Raw genomic sequence first — 18224 nt, 5'->3', positions numbered from 1 at the left:
CTAGTCTCGGCACGTGGGTTCAAGGTGAACCTCACGTGGGACTTGAACATTCTTTTTTAAAAAAAATATTTTTATTTATTTATTTATTTGTCTGCGCCAGCCCTTAGTCACTGCTGCATGCAGGATCTTCGTTGCGGCATGCGGGATCTTTAGTTACGGTATGTGGGCTCTTAACTGCAGCATGTGGGACCTAGTTCCCTGACCAGGGATGAACCCAGGCCCCCTGAATCGGGAGGGTGGAGTTTTAACCACTGGACCACCAGGGAGGGGCTCAAACATTCTTTGTTTACGGGAATGGCAAGAAACATTCCCTACCCACAAATACATTAGATTTCCTTCATTTATTTCAAAGTGAGCAAAATTTACACACAAATACTCCAAAATTGATGTTATCTCTTGCATTACAAGGATTTACAACGAGTAGTGATACTGCAGCCAGAGCTGATATAGATGTTATAAGGATCACTTATAACTCACCTAGGGAGGTAAGCAGGGAGGGAGACAGAGTGAATGGACTCGACATAGATTGGTTCCATATTAACTTACAATAGCCCTATACGGTGGGTACCACTACTGTCCCATTTTGTGTATGAGGACTAAGAACCCTGAAAAAAAGACCCTCAGAGTGAAACAACAAAGAGAAAACGTTTTACTCTCTGCCAGCAGTAGTCAGTCTGCATTGAGACCACCCTTCCATTTGATTTTATGTGTCGTACCCATGTAGGTTGCCCCCTCCCCCCAAAATAAAGGAACAGGGAATCAACACCATGACGTGCGGGGGCAAGGCAAGACCTAGACGACCTAGGGACAAGTGCGTCTGGGAAAGTACTTCTTGCGCGGCCCAGTTGAGCGAAGAAAACAGATGGTGGAGGAAGTCTCAGAAGGATTTCAGATGCTAGAAAAACTTAGGCTAGGGCCTTGCGACTCGGCGTGGGGCTGTTCCCAACCATAACGGGACGGTGACCCGCGGGGGTCACACCCAGCCCTGGTGCGAGGCCCCAGGAGGCGGGGATGGGATGGGACCCCCGTCGTGCTCCGTCCCCGCTGCTGCGCTGGGCGGGGGCCCTCCATGGGAGGGGGGGCCCCCGAGGGGGGCCCCCAGCAATTCAGCGTTCACCCGCAGCGCTGACAGTCCCGCCAGGACCCCACCCCAAGCTCAGCCCGGAAGCCTGGCGCTGCTTCGGACTCCACTTCCCAGCGGCCCCGGCGGCGGCGCTTGGCCGTTGCCGTGGAGCCCAGGCGCGCTCCGCCTACCGCGCCAGCAGCCAGAAGGCTCTGCGCGTGCGTCCGCAGCGCGCCACGGGCCAATGAGGGCTCACGAGATTGGATTTCCGGCGTCCGGGACTGTCACTTGGCTGCCGGCGTCGGGCCACGCCGGTGACGGCCGGAGAGCGCCGGGTCGGGGCCAGTTTTGCGGAAGGGTCTGGAGACCCGAGGTGCGGGCAGCAAGGACGCGCGGGCGGAGATCCGAGGCACAGGCAGCAGAGCCCGGGGGCCCACGGCCAGTCCCCGGCCTCAGTTTCCCGGGGTGCGGCGTGGGCGCCCCCCGAGCCACGTGCTCTCCGGCCTCCACGCCGTCCCGACGCGGCGCCCTTGACGGACTGGGAGAGAGGCCCGGAGCCTGAGCGCCCGCACCTTTCTGCAAGTTCCGATGGCGGCGGCGCAGACAGACCCGGCGCAGGTGAGTAGCGGGAACCCCAGGCCCCCACCCACCCTGATGCCTTCTCCATGGACCCGAGCCCCGATCGAGGGAGACACTTTACCTAGACGTTTTGTCTTCCCTTCGCGCTTCGTCCTAGGCCCTGCTGTCCCGGCCGGTTGGGAGTGCACGCGTGGGATCCCCACTTCTAGCAGCTAAGCGGGTGAGGTGTGGAAGGAAGTTCCAAGGGGAGGGTCCCCTGTCTGCAAAAGCTGGGAGGAAAGCCTGAGTGTAGGCGCTTCCGGAACTGAGCTGCTCGGCGGGGAGAAGATATGTATGTCTGAAAGTGCAGGCCGAGGAGTTAAGACTATCCCGAGGGTACCGGGAGACTGGACATGCTTTAAGTTAACGATTTTTTAGGGTATTCCACCTATTGTTGAGTGGAGAACAGAAGCAGAGGGGCGTGGCGGTGTGCGGGGAGGAGGCTACTGCCACAGTCCGGGCAGTGCAGGTGCGAAAAGCCGTTGGATTCTGGATGGATCTGCTAATGCATCAAGTGCGGGGTGTGCGCGAGTGTCCTGCGTGAAGTGCCATTCTAAGGTTTTCCGCCGGAGCACCCAAAAGAATGGAGCTGCCTAGCACTTTCACAGGTCCTCCCCCAGGCAGTGGGGCCAGGATTTGGTAGCTGGTGCTGACATTGAAAACCCTTGATTGTATCCTTGCCCTGGGACTGTGCCAGTGGCAACTGTCACTCAATGGGACAGAGAAAAAAAAAAACAGAGCTGCTGTAGACAAATTTAGGAACTTGAAGGGAAAGTAGGTTTCAGGGGGAAATTGGGAAGAGTCTGTGCTGTCTCAGAGTGGAGGCGTCACATGGACCTGGAATTGCAGATGTCCAAGGACAGAGTCCTGATGTTCTGAGTGAGGTAGAGCCTGGGAATCAAACTTAGGAAGAGGGCATCTCACAGACTCAGCCAGGGATAGGCATGGGCAGTTAGGGCTCTAGGAAGATGAGGAATAGCTGGCAGCCCCTGGGGTTCTCAGGGGAAGTCTGGCAGGCGGCTGAGGGAACGGAAGGTGGCAGCCAAGTGAGGGGGAAATAGAGGGGGCCTGGCTATGGAGGAAGGAGGGAATATGGCTTCTTGTGTGCCCACCAGATCCTCGGGGCCACCCCTGTGGCAACTGGAGGGGATCAGCCAGTCCTTCAGGTTCAAAGAGCAGCCTTGAAATGTCAGGCAAGTTCAGCAGGAGAGGGCATCCCTACAGGGATGGGCATGTCCTGGGGGCCCTGCAGCTGCGACTTGTACAGTGACTTACGCAAGAGCCATGAGGGCACCTTTGGGGAGGCTCAGCTTGTGCAAAGGCCGGGGAGTGAGTGGACGCCAGGGGCTGACCTTGGTGGGGCAGCCAGCAGAAGGCCAGGGGCTTCCTCTGGCTGCCTTGTGTAGAGTGGCCAGGTGGGGTTAAAGAGGCATCTACGGCCTAGATGGGGAAGGTGGAGGGGAGGGGTCCAGACAGGTGAGGGAAGTCCCATCTGCAGAGCCTTGGGGGAGGAGGGTGAGCATCTGAGGGACATGAGCGGAGGCAGCCTTTGGGGCAGGGAGCTGGGTCTTGGTTCACACAGCTATAGCTTAGATCATGTCCATCTTCCAACTCTCTTAGGGCCTGATGGCCTTTGAAGACGTGGCTGTGTACTTCTCCCGGGAGGAGTGGGCGCTCCTGGATGCAGCCCAGAGGGCTCTGTACCGCCGCGTGATGCTGGAGAACTTCACCCTCCTGAGCTCGCTGGGTAAGCGCTGGGTCCTCCACGGGGAGCTCATTTGTCGCCAGGCGAGGCTGCCAGCACTAACCTATTACCACCCGGCGGCCTTGAGCAGCCACATGTCCTCTGGCTGAGTGTCCCTGTTGGCTGTGGCGCCTCTGTGCTCATTCCCTTCCGGTGCTGCCGACACGGTTCTCCTCACAGGAATCATCGAGCTGCTCCGAGAGCCCTGCCCTGTGACGCGACCTGGGGTGTCCTGCACAGAGGATGCCGTCCGTGGCCCGCGAAGCCCTGACTCCTGCCATCTGCCAGGGTTGACCCCTCATTTGCTTGTCTTCTCTCACAGGACTCTCTGTCTCCCGACCCCGCGTGGTCCTCCAGCTTGAGTGTGGCGAGGAGCCCTGGGTTCTCAGTGGGACAGACGTGACCCTGGCCAGGACTGCCCAGAGGAGGCCGAGCCCTGGTGAGTGGGGGCTCAGGGCTGTGAGCTTGGGGCCAACCTGTGGCCTAGCTTCTGTTCACCTTCCCTCCCGGACCCTCTCCTCTCCAGCTTCCCACCCAGCCGACTCCTTGCCCCATCAGCCTCTGCTGGAGGCTCCGGCTTTGGCTGCCCTTGAAGGGGAGCTCCAAGGGCCACCCCCAGGCCGTGGTGAGACCTGCTCAGCCAGTCTGTGTGGCCTCAGACGCTGCCCATCTTCCCTCACCACCTCATCTGTGGGGCCATTTGTTCACGTGTTCATCGTTGAGCGCTTGCCGTGGCCGGTCCCGTTCGCGGCACTGGGGACACAGCCTTGCCAGATCGCTCCTGGTCCTGCCTTTGTGGGGTTGACCTTGCTAGGGGAGAGGCAGTCAGGAAGCGGAGTTGGTGAGTAAAATCTGTACATCAGGTAGCCATCAGTGTAAGGGGCAAAGCCAGCTGGGGGGTGCTCTGGGGACGGGCTCCGTGCAGGAAGGGGGTCTGGCCCCCGCGCCTCTCCCCAGCTTGCACGCCCGGTCCTGCGAGCCCCCTGGCCTACCCACGCGGCCTCTCTGGGATGAGCCAGGCATCCGCCGTTTCTGCTCTTTCAGGTTCCCCTCATCTGGCAGAGGACAGAGATGTTTCTGGAGAAGCAGCATTGCCGGGGGCCTTCCGGGACGGCCTCTCTCTGGCACCGACTAGGGTTCTCCCCAGCGCTGGTGCCTCTGAGCGCCGGAAAAGCCTGGAGGGTCGGCGCGGTGCGTCCCCCTCTCGGGAGAGGAAACCCACAGGGGTGTCTGTGATCTACTGGGAAAGCGGCGAGGCCAGCGTCAGCCTGAGGCTGACCTCTTCCCTGCGGGCCCCACCCGGGGAGAAGGCCCTCGCAGACCACCCTACGCCAGGCAAGCAGCCGAGGGCGTCAGAGCGGCAGAAGCCGTACGCCCGCGAGGCCCCGGGGAAAGCGTTCCCGGCCGCCCCCGAGGCTCAGGGGGGCCGAGGAATGGGTGCGGCTTGGCGCGAGCCTCAGAGACTGCTCGATGTCCCAGAGCCCCCGGCCTGGGCCGAACTGGGCGAGGCCCTGCACACCGGCCCCGGCCTCCTCTCTGGGGAGAAGCCCTTCGAGTGCAGGGCGTGCAGCAAAGTGTTCGTGAAGAGCTCGGACTTGCTGAAGCACCTGCGCACCCACACCGGGGAGCGGCCGTACGAGTGCGCGCAGTGCGGCAAGGCCTTCAGCCAGACGTCGCACCTGACGCAGCACCAGCGCATCCACAGCGGAGAGACGCCCTACACCTGCCCGGCCTGCGGCCAGGCCTTCCGGCACAGCTCCTCGCTGGTGAGGCACCAGCGCATCCACACGGCCGAGAAGGCCTTCCGCTGTGCCGAGTGCGGCAAGGCCTTCAGCCACCGCTCCAACCTCAGCCAGCACCGCAAGATCCACGCCGGGGGCCGGCCCTACGCGTGCGCGCGCTGTGGCCGCAGCTTCTGCCGCAACGCGCACCTGATCCAGCACGAGCGCACGCACACGGGCGAGAAGCCCTTCGCCTGCGCGCTCTGCGGGGCCGCCTTCAGCCAGGGCTCGTCGCTCTTCAAGCACCGGCGCGTGCACACCGGCGAGAAGCCCTTCGCCTGCGCGCAGTGCGGCCGCGCCTTCAGCCACAGCTCCAACCTCAGGCAGCACCGGCTGCTGCACACGGGAGAGCGGCCTTTCCGTTGCTCGGACTGCGGCAAGGCCTTCGCCAAGGGCGCCGTGCTGCTCAGCCACCGACGCATCCACACGGGCGAGAAGCCCTTCGTGTGCGCGCAGTGCGGCCGCGCCTTCCGCGAGCGCCCGGCCCTCTTCCACCACCAGAGGCTCCACACCGGTGAGAAGCCCGCGCGGCGGCCCCGGGCCGGCCCGCTCCCCCAGGCCAGGCCTCCTTCGGGGGCATCGTCTGAAGGCACACTGGGGAGGGAAGCCGGGCCCACTGCCGCCTCGGGCCCAGCCACGGTTCCGAAGACGGCTGACCCTTGAGGTCGCAGCCCCAACCTTCCCCGGCCTGCTGTGAGCCCCTTGCATGGGGGCGGGGCCCCGCCCTCTGCAGAGCCGCGCTGTGGAGGAGCTCTGCGCGTGCACTGCCATTCCCCCTGCACGTGGGGACAAGATTTGCCTCTTGTCAGCCACAGCTCACTCCTGCAGCCCCAAGAGGTCACGCTGCACAAAGGTCAGGGGGAGGCCGTCCTGGTGCTGCCAGTTCGTCCATGTTTTGACTGTGCGCGCAAACGGGAAGCGCTGGGGCGGGGCGGGGCGGGGCGGGGCGGAGGTGGTCCTGAGAACTATCTGAGGTTTACACTGAACCTGCAAGTTCTGTGTGGAACCTCTCCACCCCCACCCGCGGCGTATTCCCCCAGCCCTCAGCTCATCCAGGGCTTCCTGGGAACAGGCCCAGAAGACAGGAAGTCATGGGGGAGGCAGGCACCGGCTTCGGACAAGTGGCTGGGCTCTAAGCCTCAGCTTCCTTCTCTAGGGAAGAGAAAAGATTCAGCCCTGCAGAGGGTATTTGCAGCACCCTGACAGGCAGCATCTTGATAAGGGCCAATACGTGCCAACTACCAGCCCCCGTCCTGAGCGCTGCACAGTTTCTCCTGACAGCTCTGTGAGGTGGCTGCTGTGGCTGGTGTCCCCACTTCTCAGATGAGGAGACTGAGGCACAGAGAGGGGGCGTGAGTTGCACAACAGCAGGGCCACTGGCCCGGCATCCGGAGAGCTCACCACTTTGCCCTCACACTTAGCCTGCCGGCTCTGAGGGCTGGGTGAAGCCTGCCCGGCTTCCTGCTCGTGGCAGACCGTCAGGAGGTGGAGGAGGGTGGAGGCGGGTGGAGGACAGAGATTGAGAGTGATGGTTCCGCAGCTGTGCTGGTGCGTTCCGAGTGTGGTCCAAGCCTCAGCTTCGGCCGTGTCCTGTCGTTACCAAAGTCACGGCCTTGACCGGAGGTGACCATAACAACAGGTGCAGAGGAGACAAGATGGGGCTGCTTGGTTCTCTGGGGTCCAGTGGCCCCGTGCCTGCCATTAGCTAAGGCTGTGTGGGGCGCCCTCCCAGTATGCCCTCCCCAGTGTGATATGACCCACAGGGAGGGGACACTGAGGCAGACAAGTTGGGTGGGGGCCTGGTCGGCTTCTTGGGGCCTTCAACAGACCAGCCCCATCTCCACCTTGGGGCTCAGCCGCAGGGAAGTTAATGGTGTTTTTACTGGGGGTAAAAAAAGACTAGAACTTACAGCTTGGAATGGATGGACATTGTAAATTCTTGCACGGCACTGTGTAGGTCCACAGCCTCAGCCTCCAGGTCATGGTTCAGAAGGTTTTAACAAGACAGAGTCCAGAGAGGCTCTCTAATAAAGGTTTCTTTTTTAAAACGTGTGAGCGGTAGCAGCCTGAAACCGGTTTCATCCCAGCACGATGCAAACGTGTCGTCACACAGCTGCAGGGACTTGGCTTCAACCCCGGTCCCTTTGAGAGGCCGCAGGGTAGAGGTGGAGCCTGTCTGCAGCCCACCAAAGGTCTATGTCCCCTTGGCAGCCAGGAGCCATGGACAGGGTGGGGCTTCCCTAAGCAGCAGCTCTGTTGGGACATGAGCCTTCCTGGATCCAGGCCCTGGAATCTGAGGCAGGGGGTGCATGTGGAGACCCAAAAGGTTGACCCCATGCCAGTGGGTGCTCCAGTTCAGTCACCTCAGAGACCTCGCAGGTATCTGCCATTACCAAAGAGCAGAAACGTGACACCCCCAACTCTCCACCGGCCAGCAGGGTTCCACCCCTGAAACCTCACAAGTTCCTGCAAGGAAAGGAGACATGGGGGTAGGGAGAAGAGTCACACAGGGCCAGGCTCCCCAAGACTCCTCAAGGGCAGGTCCTCTGAGCCATTGTCTGCCCCTTTTGGGGCCCATCCTCTCTGACCTGGTCCATGCCCTGGCCTTGCCCTATTTCATCTTCCCTCACGCTGGCCCCCATGAGGGATGCTTGAGCAGCACACTTCAGGGTCAGTGTGGATGGCTATGAGATGCAGACAAAGCCCACAGAGCTTACAGAAGGCTATCGCAGGGAGCCCATGGGATTCAGGAGCAAAGGAAATGTTGAACATCAAGTGGATGCCAAGAGAGTCACTTGCAACCTTTTTTGCATCTTGGACAGAAGCTGGGCCTGGTGCTCTATCCTGTCTCCCCACCAGCCTCCTCCCTGCTTCACTGAGCCTTTCCTGCCTGTATGCTTGGCCCCTACTATCCCTCCTTTCCTCCACCCTCCCTCTGACCACCAGGGGTGGTCAGAGGCTCCAGCCCTGTTCCTGTGGGAACAGCAACCATGAGCACCCACCTTCCCCCACGTCTTGGCCCCTAAGTTGTCCTCCCCCAAACCTTTTTGGTCATGTTGGGCCACGTCCTGCCAGGCTGACCCTTCCACTCAACCGTGAACGGATCATGACTATAAAAAGTATCCGTGCACTTCCTGGGTCAAGATGATGGACTGAACACATGCATCTCCCTTGGTCCAGAAGCCCACTGAAACCACAGAGAGCACTTAAAGCAAACGCTTGAGAATCCCCTGGCGGTCCAGTGGTTAGGACTCTGCGCTTCCACTGCAGGGGGCTCGGGTTCGATCCCTGGTTGGGGAGCTAGGATTCCGCAAGTGGCACGGCCAATAAATAAATAAATTAAATTAAATTAACTATAACACAAACCCACAAATATGAGGATGGTAAAAGAGGAGGCAATGGCATTCTGAAGCTAGAAGTGGTTGGGGGTGGGAGAGCTGTCACTGATTTGGGGAAAGCCAGATACTGAGTTGGCGCTGATGGAAGGGAAAGGAGATCCCATCAGGCTTACGCTGCAGAATTCCAGAAGGCTTGAAAGCCAGCAGCCCCCTGGAAGGGGAGACCCAAAACAAAGACAACTGAGTCGGAGCTCCTGGAGAAGCTGTTAGAGCTCCAGCTCTTCCCACAGGGTAGATGGTTGGAAGAGTCCTTTCTGGGGAATCCGAACAGTCCCAGAGAAAAAAAATCAAATCCCTGGTAGCCAGGGGTTCCTAGATATTAGAAGAAACCAAAACAGGCAGGTAGATGCACCTTAGGATGGAATAAATAAGTCATGGTTCAGCCATTTGATGTGTGGAAGCGAAACACCCTGACCCACAGTCAGATTTTAAAAACAATAACATCGTCTACTGATATAAAATAAAATAAAGGTCACCCTTACTAATTCTGGTCCCCAAAGTAAATAAAAGGCTGAACACGTCCCATAATTCTGGACAAAAACCTCCAGCCCTCACTTTGCAGTACTGATCTAGCTGAAGGCATGTCTGAGACTCTGAGGGTATAAATCATGGAAGTTTCTTCATCAGGAGATGGGTGCCTGCTGTCCCCGCATATCTGCAGGGTGCTCAGCAGTGGTCGAATGAAGAACCCCAGCATCATCCTCGCTGGAGAAATTCCCGGGGATGGCGGAGAAAGGCCATAGGTTAGGCCAGCCTTCCCGGTAGGTCCTTGCTTCCTCCTAGGACCACCGAGAGGCGAGTCTCGGCGAAACAACACTCCCCCAGGCCGCGACTTCCGGCCTCAGGGGAGGGCAGGGCAATTCTCGGCCCGTTGTCTTGGAAACAGCTGGAACAGGTTGGTTATGCTCCAGGGGTTACCAAGGCATCCGCCGGACGACCAGAAAGAAGCCTCAGGTAGGGTGCTGGGGGAGGAGCCTAGGCGGAGCGCCAACCCTGATTGGCAGAAAAGTTACGCTCCTCCCCATCCGTCACCTCCTGCCAATGGACGCCGTGCCTGTTGTGCACATGCGCAGGATTCGAAGGTCCCTTCCGTCTCCGCCGTTGGTGAGTCCTAGGGTGCGATACAAAGGAAGAGCGGCTGCCGGGGAGGGGAGGGAGTCCCCCAAACCCTGCGACTCTGCATATTCCTGTCGGAGGGATGGGGCGCCTCTCAGTCGTGAGAGGCCTCCGAAAATGATCATCTACTGGCGGAGGCCGCGCCTGTCTCTGTTTGCTGAGGCTCATGGGAAATGTAGTCCGAAGGGAGGGGGCGCTGCCTTCGGAGCAGACGTGTGATTGGCCACGGCGGCGTCGCCAGGGCAACGCGCGAGGGGCTGACCGCTGGGTCCGGGGAGAGGCGCGCGGGACCGAGTGGGACCACTTACCCGAAGTGGCCTCGGGTGGCCGAGGTGAGCACCGGCCGGCTGGGTGGGCGTGGCCTTTCCACTACCTCCCGACGTGCCCCACCTCCGAGCCTTCTCCGGGGCCCCTCCTCCCTTCCGGAGCCCCGTTCCTCTCCTTCGGGAAGACCTGCCCCCTTTCCTCTGTGGAAGGCGGACTCCAGGAGTCAGGCCTAGTCCAACTTGTCGGACAGGCCCCCCCACTCCCAAAGTGGGCGTGTTTCACTCCAGACCCTCTGCAGGGCCGGGACACAGTTGCCTGTCCACCGCTCCACACAACTCATGATTCCGCTTTGCTTTGCTTCTGCATTTCACACGCACGGTCCATACCGTGTGACTCATGCACAGCTCTCCGCGGTCAGCGAGCACGGTGTCTCGGGGTCCACATCAGCCCCTGCCTCGAGCCATGGCGCAGGCCAGCCCCTCAGGGTGCCCCTCTTGGGTCAGCGTGTCCCGAAGATGGTGGGAACAGGCATCCTGGCCCCGGTTCTCACCCTGGATCACGGCCCCACCGCCTCCCTGGCTACCCCCTCTCTCCGCCGCGGGGGCACCTGCTGGGGCTCCTCAGCCTGGCCCTGGAAGCCTGTGCTAACTCCTCTTGCCTGCGCTGCAGCTTCATCTCCCGACAGACAGTTCCCTGCAGTTTCCTGGAAGCTCCACTGGTAACTCACCTCCAAGTGTGGCTTCCTTCTGCTCTCAGTTCCAGCTCCTGTGGCCCCTCCCTCCGTGAAGCTTTCCCCAATTCAGCCGCAAGCATCCCACACCAGGGTTCGCTCTGTCACAGCCTCAGCCCCCAGGGCTGGGCCTCTCTGCACAGTGCCTTACCCTGGCTGTGGCCTTGTGGCTGGCACCCTGACCCCTCCTTTCCTTCAGGTCCCCCTTGGTGGCTCCAAGAAGACTCCCGGCACAACAATGCCATCCCCACTGGGCCCCCCGAGTCTGCCCTCTGTGGACCCCGAGGCCACCCCGGAGGATCCTGAGGCAGCACGCCAGCGCTTCCGGGGCTTCTGCTACCAGGAGGTGGCAGGTCCCCGCGAGGCCTTGGCCCAGCTCCGGGAGCTGTGCCGCCAGTGGTTGCGGCCCGAGGTGCACTCCAAGGAGCAGATGCTGGAGCTGCTGGTGCTGGAGCAGTTCCTGGGCGCGCTGCCCCCCGAGATCCAGGCCTGGGTGCGGGGCCAGCAGCCAGGCAGCCCTGAGGAGGCCACTGTCCTGGTCGAGGGCCTGCAGCATGACCCTGGGCAGCTGCTGGGCTGGGTGAGTGTGGTGGTGGTGGCTTCTGGGAGGGACAGAGTGAGACTAGCGCCCCGATGACTTGCCTCTCCCCCTCAGATTACAGCACACGTCCTGAAGCAAGCGGTACTCCCAGCCACACAGAAGACGGAGGAGTCTGTGGGGAGCTCCCACCCTTCAGGGACAGTGGAGCCCCTAAGGGCAGCCTCTGGGGAGGGGTCCAAGGATGCCCAGATGGAGGGGAACACCCAGCTCAGCTGCAGCGTGAAGGAGGAGCCTGATGGCTACGGGCAGGAGACTGGTGAGAGCGGGGGTGCGCGAGGGCTGGGGCCTCTTGAGAGAGTGCGAACGTCCCCAGCTAGGACGGGGAACCCAGGTGAGGTTGTGCTGGAGCTGGGGGCTCCTGAAGGGAGTGCGGGTGTCCCCACCTGGGAGCGGGACCCGCAGGGACTGCAGACTGCAGAGCAGGGTCCCCGGGAGGCCGGAGGGAAGGGCTGGCTGCCTGCCTGCCTGCTTGCTGTGTGCCTGGCACACACAGAGGACTCCTCCCTGCTGCCGAGGAGGGCCCAGGCTGCGACGCCAATGCCAGCTCCTCGCCTGCTCTGGCTCACGTGGGAGCCCCTGACCCTTGTCTGCCTTGCTTCCTAGCACCGTCCAGACCCCCACATCCAGCCCGGTCCCATGAGGGGCCCGCTGAACAACAGGAACCGACCTCCGTGCCCTTCCAGCCACCCAGGATTCAGGTGAGCAGCCCCTGGGGGCAGGTGCAGGCCCACAGTGGGAGGAGAGTGTCCTGCCAGTTGTCCAGGCTCCTTGGCCAGCACTTCTTGTGCTCTTTGCTCCCCCAAAGTGGAGTTGGTATCAGGGTACTCCCTGCAGGTCCTGGGGGCCAGGGGGACAGGCCAGTGCTTGGAAAGGATTTTGGCCTCAGGTAACAGGGATTCTGGTTTAGAGTGATTGGAACTGGCAGGGGTTGGCCTCCCACTTGCAGAGGAGCCAGTCGGTGGGTTGACGGCTCCCAGCAGTCCTGAGCTGGCACCTGGGGAGGGGACAGGATGACCAGAAAAGCCTGAGTGCCACCCAGCAGTCTGGCCTCCCCTGCACACCTGAGATCAGAGTGGAGACACTCTTACCAGGAAATGCCCGCAGCTCCCCCTCTGCCTGGGCTTTTCTCCAAGGCCAACCAGCTCTCCGCTGCGACCAGCTGGGCATGGAAGCCCCTGCCACCCAGAGGTCTTGGTTCCTGAGTGTGGGCAACAGGGGTCTTGTCCTCTCCCAGCGACACTTCCTAACCCACTCCACACTGAGAAGTCGCCCGGGACCCAGCCACAGCCTGAAGGCATGGCTGCTTCAACCCCGGGCACCCAGGAGCCAGCCCAGCCATGTCCTGAGTGGGAGGCTGTGCCTGGCCCTCTGCGGCGCCTGCCTCCCTGCAGCCCGGTCCCCACAGCCAGGGTTGCTGAGGCCCGTGGCATTTCCCCAAGGAGGATCTCCATTACTCTTGAAACCACGGCCTGGGAGAGGTGCTTGGGGTCCCTGCCTTCCCCTGGCCTTTTGCTCTCGGCGCAGCACACGCCGTTCAAGGGCCATCCTTGATGGGTCCTCAGCTTCCACCTGTGCGGCCAGGACATGGGGCGGGTCAGCTGAGGGGGGCTGCTGCATCCCCCAGGTGAGCCAGAAGGCAGCTCCCTTCCCGGCCCTGCGTCCCCAGCACTCACAGGTTCCCATCTCAGCTTCCCCTTTAGCGCCTCCCCCGGCCAGGCGGGGGTGGTGTACTTGCCGCTCCCCAGGTGATTAACAAGGCCCTGCCCATGGGATGGGCCGTGTGGGGTGCGGGGTAGACGGGCCTTCTGTGGGTGATGGGCCGCGTCCCTGCAGGAGGAGTGGGGGCTCCTGGACCCGTCGCAGAAGGAGGTGTACTGGGACGCGATGCTGCAGAAGTACGGCACGGTGGTCTCCCTGGGTGAGGACCCCTCTCCTCCGGGTCCTTGCGCACACCTTGCCTCCCGGCGCTTCCCAAGCCGCACCCTGGCCACCCGCCGGGGCCCCCACCCCTGTCCCTCGTTTGTGCGAACCCCTCACGCCCCCGTGCGAGGGCTGGCGCCTGATGGGCCCCCGACCCCAGCAGGGTTGCCGTGCCCCCTGCCGGAGGCGCGCACTGAGCCGGAGCCGCTGAGCACCGGATCCGAGGGAGCGACGAGCCTCCTCCCGGGTGAGTGGCCTCCCGCTCTCCGGTGGCGACGGGGGCGGGGGGCGGGGAGCCCAGGCCGCCCCGCGCCTGGGGGGCTGCGGGCGGAGTCACCAGGCGACCTGGCTCTGCCACCTCTGCCCCCCCCGCCAGGAGGTGAGAGCGAGAGCTCCCGAGAGGGCCGGCCCGGCTGCCCGGAGGCCCCGCCACCCGCGCGGAGCAAGCCCTACATGTGCGCGCAGTGCGGCCGCACCTTCGACTGGAAGTCGGTGTTCGTCATCCACCGGCGCGCGCACGCGGGCGGCCCGGGCGCCGAGAAGCAGCCGGTGGGGCCGCCCCGGCGCGCGCTCCCGGGCGCGCGCAGCTACGCTTGCGAGGAGTGCGGCCGCAGCTTCAGCTGGAAGTCGCAGCTGGTCATCCACCGCAAGGGCCACGCCGGCCAGCGGCGCCACTTCTGCGGCGACTGCGGCCACAGCTTCGACTGGAAGTCGCAGCTGGTCATCCACCGCAAGAGCCACCGGCCCGAGGCCCCGTGAGCGCTGGCGGGGCAGCCTCGCCGGGGCCCCGGGCCCAGCGGGCCCAGCCCGCCCCTGCTACTCCACTCCGCCGCAGCCTGGAGAACTGGAGGCCGCCCAGGGCAGAGGTCAGAGTCCCAGGAGGGTTCCCCCCTCCCCGCTCAGTCTCCCCCCAAAGCCGCGGCGCCCTTCTCTCCTGTCTCGCCCACCCCACATTTCAGAGAGAGAGGCCTGGGCTCCAGTGCACCGCCGCACCGGACCCGCGGCGGCCAGGTGACTTCCAGACCCCTTCCTGTGACATGGTGCAGGCCGGTGCAGAAAGCCCAGGAGGGCACAGCCTGCTTCTGTTTGCAGGCAGGTGGAAGGCTAAAGTCTGTCCACTGTGCGTTTTAGATTTTTAACAAATTGCAGTTTTATCCTGGAGAAGCTTCTGCGTGAGAATCCTGATCTCTGGCCTCTGCTGGTCGGATCAGCAGCCCCCGCCCTTCCTGCCCGGCAGCTGGGGCTTCAGAGCTGCCTGCCCACGAGCAGGGTAGGTGTCCGGCTGACCTGTTCCTCAGCCGCACACATCACTCCCTGGCCTTGTCCTTCCAGCTGTCGGGTCCCAGCCTGAACGGACATTAAGGGAACTTCTTTCCAAATACGGATGTACAGGCATGGCGTCTGAGAACAGATGGAACTTAGGCCATACACGCTGGCAGATCAGCGAGTCACAAAGCAGGAGGGCAGAGTGTCAGCTGCCTGCTGCCCACGGCAGCCCATCTGTGGGCATTCAGGACTTTGGCCCGTGTACTGTAGTACTGTCCTACTGTTGCTCTAACGAACTCGGTGGCTTGGAACAACACAGAACGTACTCTCTTAGGACTCTGAATTGGGTCTCACTGGACCCGATCAAGGTGTCGGCATGGCTGCTTCCTTCTGAAGGCTGTAAGGGGGTAATCCACTTTAAGGCTTTCTCTAGCTTGTAGAGGCCGCCGCGTTCCTCGGTGATGGCCCCTTCATCTTCAAAGCCTGCAGTGGATGGTTAAGTCTTATGCTGCCTCCCCGTTGTAAGGACCCTCAGGGTTACATCTACAGCTCCCCTGGTAACCCGTGATGATCTCCCCATCTCAGGGTCACATCTCATCCATGCCCTGCTTACACACCTGATCTCATCTGCAGAATCCCTTCTGCATGTGAGACAACATGCACAGGTTCCAGGGATTAGGACATGGATGTCTTTGGGGACTGTTACTGCACATCCTTCTCTGTCATCTTTCTGCTCTGAAAACAAGGGACATTGTCGTGGGAAGTGGTTTCAGGGAGACACGTGCACCCACAGAAGGAGCGCTCTGCAGCCTCAGGCTCAGGCAGGGGTGGCAGGTGGGTGTTGAGTGTGGCTGTGACCATGGTTACTAGCAGAGGTGGGGGGGACCTTTCTGCAGCCTGAAACGGGGAAGGAGAGGCCTCCATCTGGAGGACCCGTCTCCTCCGTCCCCAGTCTTATGAGGACCTTTGACCTGTCGACCACACTCAGGCCTGGGGAAGCAGAGCCAGGCTGGAGATGGAACTGGGCACTGGTGATCTCGTTACTGAGTCCAAGCTTGTACTGCTGGCCGCACCACAGGCCAATCAATTGAGAGCCGAGTTGCTGAGGCGAGGAATAGTGACTTTATTCAGAAAGCCAGCAGACTCGGGACTTCCCTGGTGGCGCGGTGGTAAGAACCCGCCTGCCAACGTAGTGGACACGGGTTCGATCCCTGGTCCGGGAAGATCCCACATGCCGCGGAGCAACTAAGTCCGTGCGCCAGAACTACTGAGCCTGTGCTCTAGAGCCCAAGAGCCACAACTACTGAGCCTGCGTACCTAGAGCCTGTGCCCCGCAACAGGAGAAGCCACCGCAATGAGAAGCCCGCCACAACTGGAGAGAAAGCCCGCGTGCAGCAACGAAGACCCAACGCAACCAAAAATTAGTTAATTAAAAAAGAAAGTGCTTAAAAAAAAAAAACAAAGAAAGCCAGCAGACCAAGAAGGTGGTGCACTCGTGCCCCAAAGAACCATCTTGCCTGAGATAAAATTCAGGTTTCTTTCATACTGAAAGGGGAGGGAGTAAAGTCAAACATTTCCTGGCTCAGATCAGCTCCGGGCAGGGATGTGTTCATTTCTTCTCCCTGCAGTCGTGCACAGGGGGCCTGGTCAGGAGGTTTCCGGGGAGCTGAACAAAGGTATTTTAGCTTGATGCCCATTACACCTGGGAGGCAGGGCTCCCAGAAATGGGCCGTTGTGTATATTGAAGCTTATAGGCAACATCCCTGCGGTGACTAACTCATAATAGAATACAAAGGGGCTTCCCTGTTACAATCTGAGTGGCAAGCCGGAAGCTTCATCCGTGCCGGGGACACGGCGGAAGAGGAGAGAGCAGGGCCCGAGCGCGCAGGCCAGGCCGAGGGCCCAGCGTCAGGACCGCCAGGTGCTGAGCGAGAGTGGTGGGCAATCTTCGAGTGCCATTTTCCATATTGAAAAGTAGTTGATGTTCACTTAGAGAAATGTGAAATATACAGGAGGGCAAAGGAGATCGCAGAAACGGCCCCTAACGCTGCTCTCGTATTCTCAGTGCTCATCCGCGGGCGTTTGTGTCACACAGCTTGTGAAGCTGCTGCTCTGCCCACGCAGCTCCCTGTGTCGTTTAAAATGCCTGCGTGGAAATCCCGTTTTCTGGCCGGCAGTGTTGTTGCCACCAAGCCCAGATAGTTCCTTGTTTCCTGCCCCCCTCAGCACCCAGTGCTGTGGTAGCCACACCTGAGCAGACACCCCAGATGCGACCTAGCTGTTTCCTCAAAACGGACAGCCCCCAAAGTGGGAGCGGTGAGTTTTCGGGAGCATGGGATTTCTGTTCTTGTTTTTTCCTTTTTCTTTCTGTCTTAAAACAGAACATTGTTTTCTAGATCTGGAGGTCAGGAGTCAGGCACACGTCACTAAGCTAAGCTCCAGGTGCAGCAGGGTTGAGTTCCCTCTGTGAACTCTGGGGGAACCTATCCTGTGTGCTCGACTTTTCCACCCTAGAGATGGCCTGGGAGCCGGGCTCACGGCCCTTCCCCACCTTCTGAGCCGGCGGTGGCCGGTCGGCTCTCTCCCACAGGGCGTCACCCTGCCACCGTCCTCTGCCTCCCCTCCCACCTCTGAGCGTACTCGTGGTGACGTTGGGCCCACGCGGATCATCCAGAACAATTTTTTTGTTTGTTTTATTTATTTATTTATTTTTGGCTGCGTTAGGTCTTCGTTGCTGCGCGCAGGCTTTCTCTAGTTGCGGTGAGCGGGGGCTACTCTTCGTTGCGGCGCGCGGGCTTCTCACTGCGGTGGCTTCTCTCGTTGCAGTGCGCGGGCTCCAGTAGTTGCGGCACGCAGGCTCAGTAGTTGTGGTGCGCAGGCTTAGTTGCTCCGCTGCATGTGGGATCTTCCCGGACCAGGGATCGAACCCGTGTCCCCGGCATTGGCAGGCGGATTCTCAACCACTGCGCCACCAGGGAAGCCCTGGGCCCTGGGAGTTTTAAATTCTCATGGATACGTCTTCCGGCAAGGTGGGGCCCGCCTGTCTGCCTTCCCTCCAGAAGGGCTCCCTGGCAGCTAGAACGCCCTGGACTCCCGTTCTCTACCGTCTTCTCCATCCTGCAGGCAGAACCCAGGTGCACTGTTTCTCCATGGATGCCAGGCAGGCTGCATCCTCCTCCCCACAGCCGCTCACGTGGGTTTCCTCTCTCGGAAATGCACGGCGTGGGCCACACCGTTGGTCACGTCTTCATGCATCTGATGTGACTTTTGAATTTTCACGTAGTCAGATCCAGCACCGTCCTCATCTTCCGTCGCTTTTTTGTTGTTGTTAAATATTTCTTTATTTGGCCGTGCCGGGTCTTTTTTTTATTTGGTTGTTTGCCCCAGGTCTTAGTTGCGTCAGGTGGGCTCCTTAGTTGCGGCATGCGAACTCTTAGTTGCGGCACGCATGTGGGATCTAGTTCTCCGACCGGGGATCGAACCCGGGCCGCCTGCATTGGGAGCACAGAGTCTTAACCACTGTGCCACCAGGGAAGTCCCTTCCATCGCTTTTCTTAGACCGCTTGCCCCAGCCAGCTCAGCAGCATGGTCAAGCCTGCAGGGCGGGTTCCAGAATCTACCTCTTCGTGTTAGAAACGGGGCCAGGCCAGCCCTCCCGTGGCACCCCCTCACCCCTGCCATCCCCTGGGCTGCCCTCTGGGCTGAGGCTGCACGAGGTGT

General features: G+C 61.0%; 2 protein-coding genes and 1 non-coding gene across 15 annotated transcripts; all 3 read left to right on the top strand.

Annotated features, from left to right (window-relative positions):
- The first annotated feature begins 815 nt into the window (after positions 1–815).
- On the top strand, positions 816–7258 carry ZNF324 (zinc finger protein 324). 11 transcript variants are annotated; one of them, XM_067019910.1, is made up of 7 exons: positions 1346–1681; positions 1800–1862; positions 2797–2874; positions 3302–3428; positions 3748–3864; positions 3952–4266; positions 4470–7258. In XM_067019910.1, the coding sequence occupies exons 1-7, from the start codon at positions 1652–1654 to the stop codon at positions 5867–5869; spliced, it is 2130 nt and encodes a 709-aa protein (XP_066876011.1). In that variant the 5' UTR covers positions 1346–1651; the 3' UTR covers positions 5870–7258. The 11 variants fall into 11 exon arrangements, with proteins under 11 accessions (XP_058900687.1, XP_066876018.1, XP_066876013.1 ...); XM_067019911.1 differs by lacking the exon at positions 2797–2874; XM_067019916.1 differs by lacking the exon at positions 3952–4266.
- On the top strand, positions 2275–2405 carry LOC131745643 (small nucleolar RNA SNORA30/SNORA37 family). The gene has a single exon (XR_009332378.1). It is a non-coding gene; the product is annotated as a small nucleolar RNA SNORA30/SNORA37 family (small nucleolar RNA).
- A 2643-nt stretch (positions 7259–9901) lies between the features above and the next one.
- ZNF446 (zinc finger protein 446) lies at positions 9902–17853 on the top strand. 3 transcript variants are annotated; one of them, XM_059044751.2, is made up of 7 exons: positions 9902–10052; positions 10917–11297; positions 11373–11574; positions 11922–12016; positions 13152–13236; positions 13399–13485; positions 13615–17853. In XM_059044751.2, exons 2-7 carry the CDS (start codon positions 10956–10958, stop codon positions 13995–13997), a joined length of 1194 nt encoding a protein of 397 aa, XP_058900734.1. In that variant the 5' UTR covers positions 9902–10052; positions 10917–10955; the 3' UTR covers positions 13998–17853. The 3 variants fall into 3 exon arrangements, with proteins under 3 accessions (XP_058900734.1, XP_058900733.1, XP_066876076.1); XM_059044750.2 differs by having other exon boundaries at positions 13152–13485; XM_067019975.1 differs by having other exon boundaries at positions 9981–10052; positions 13399–17853.
- The last annotated feature ends 371 nt before the right edge of the window (positions 17854–18224 follow it).

This window comes from Kogia breviceps, chromosome 18 (assembly GCF_026419965.1).
Source record: "Kogia breviceps isolate mKogBre1 chromosome 18, mKogBre1 haplotype 1, whole genome shotgun sequence".
In the NCBI taxonomy this organism is placed as follows: domain Eukaryota; kingdom Metazoa; phylum Chordata; class Mammalia; order Artiodactyla; family Physeteridae; genus Kogia; species Kogia breviceps.
Note: the sequence above shows the minus strand (reverse complement) of the source record. Positions and strands in the feature narration are given on the sequence as shown.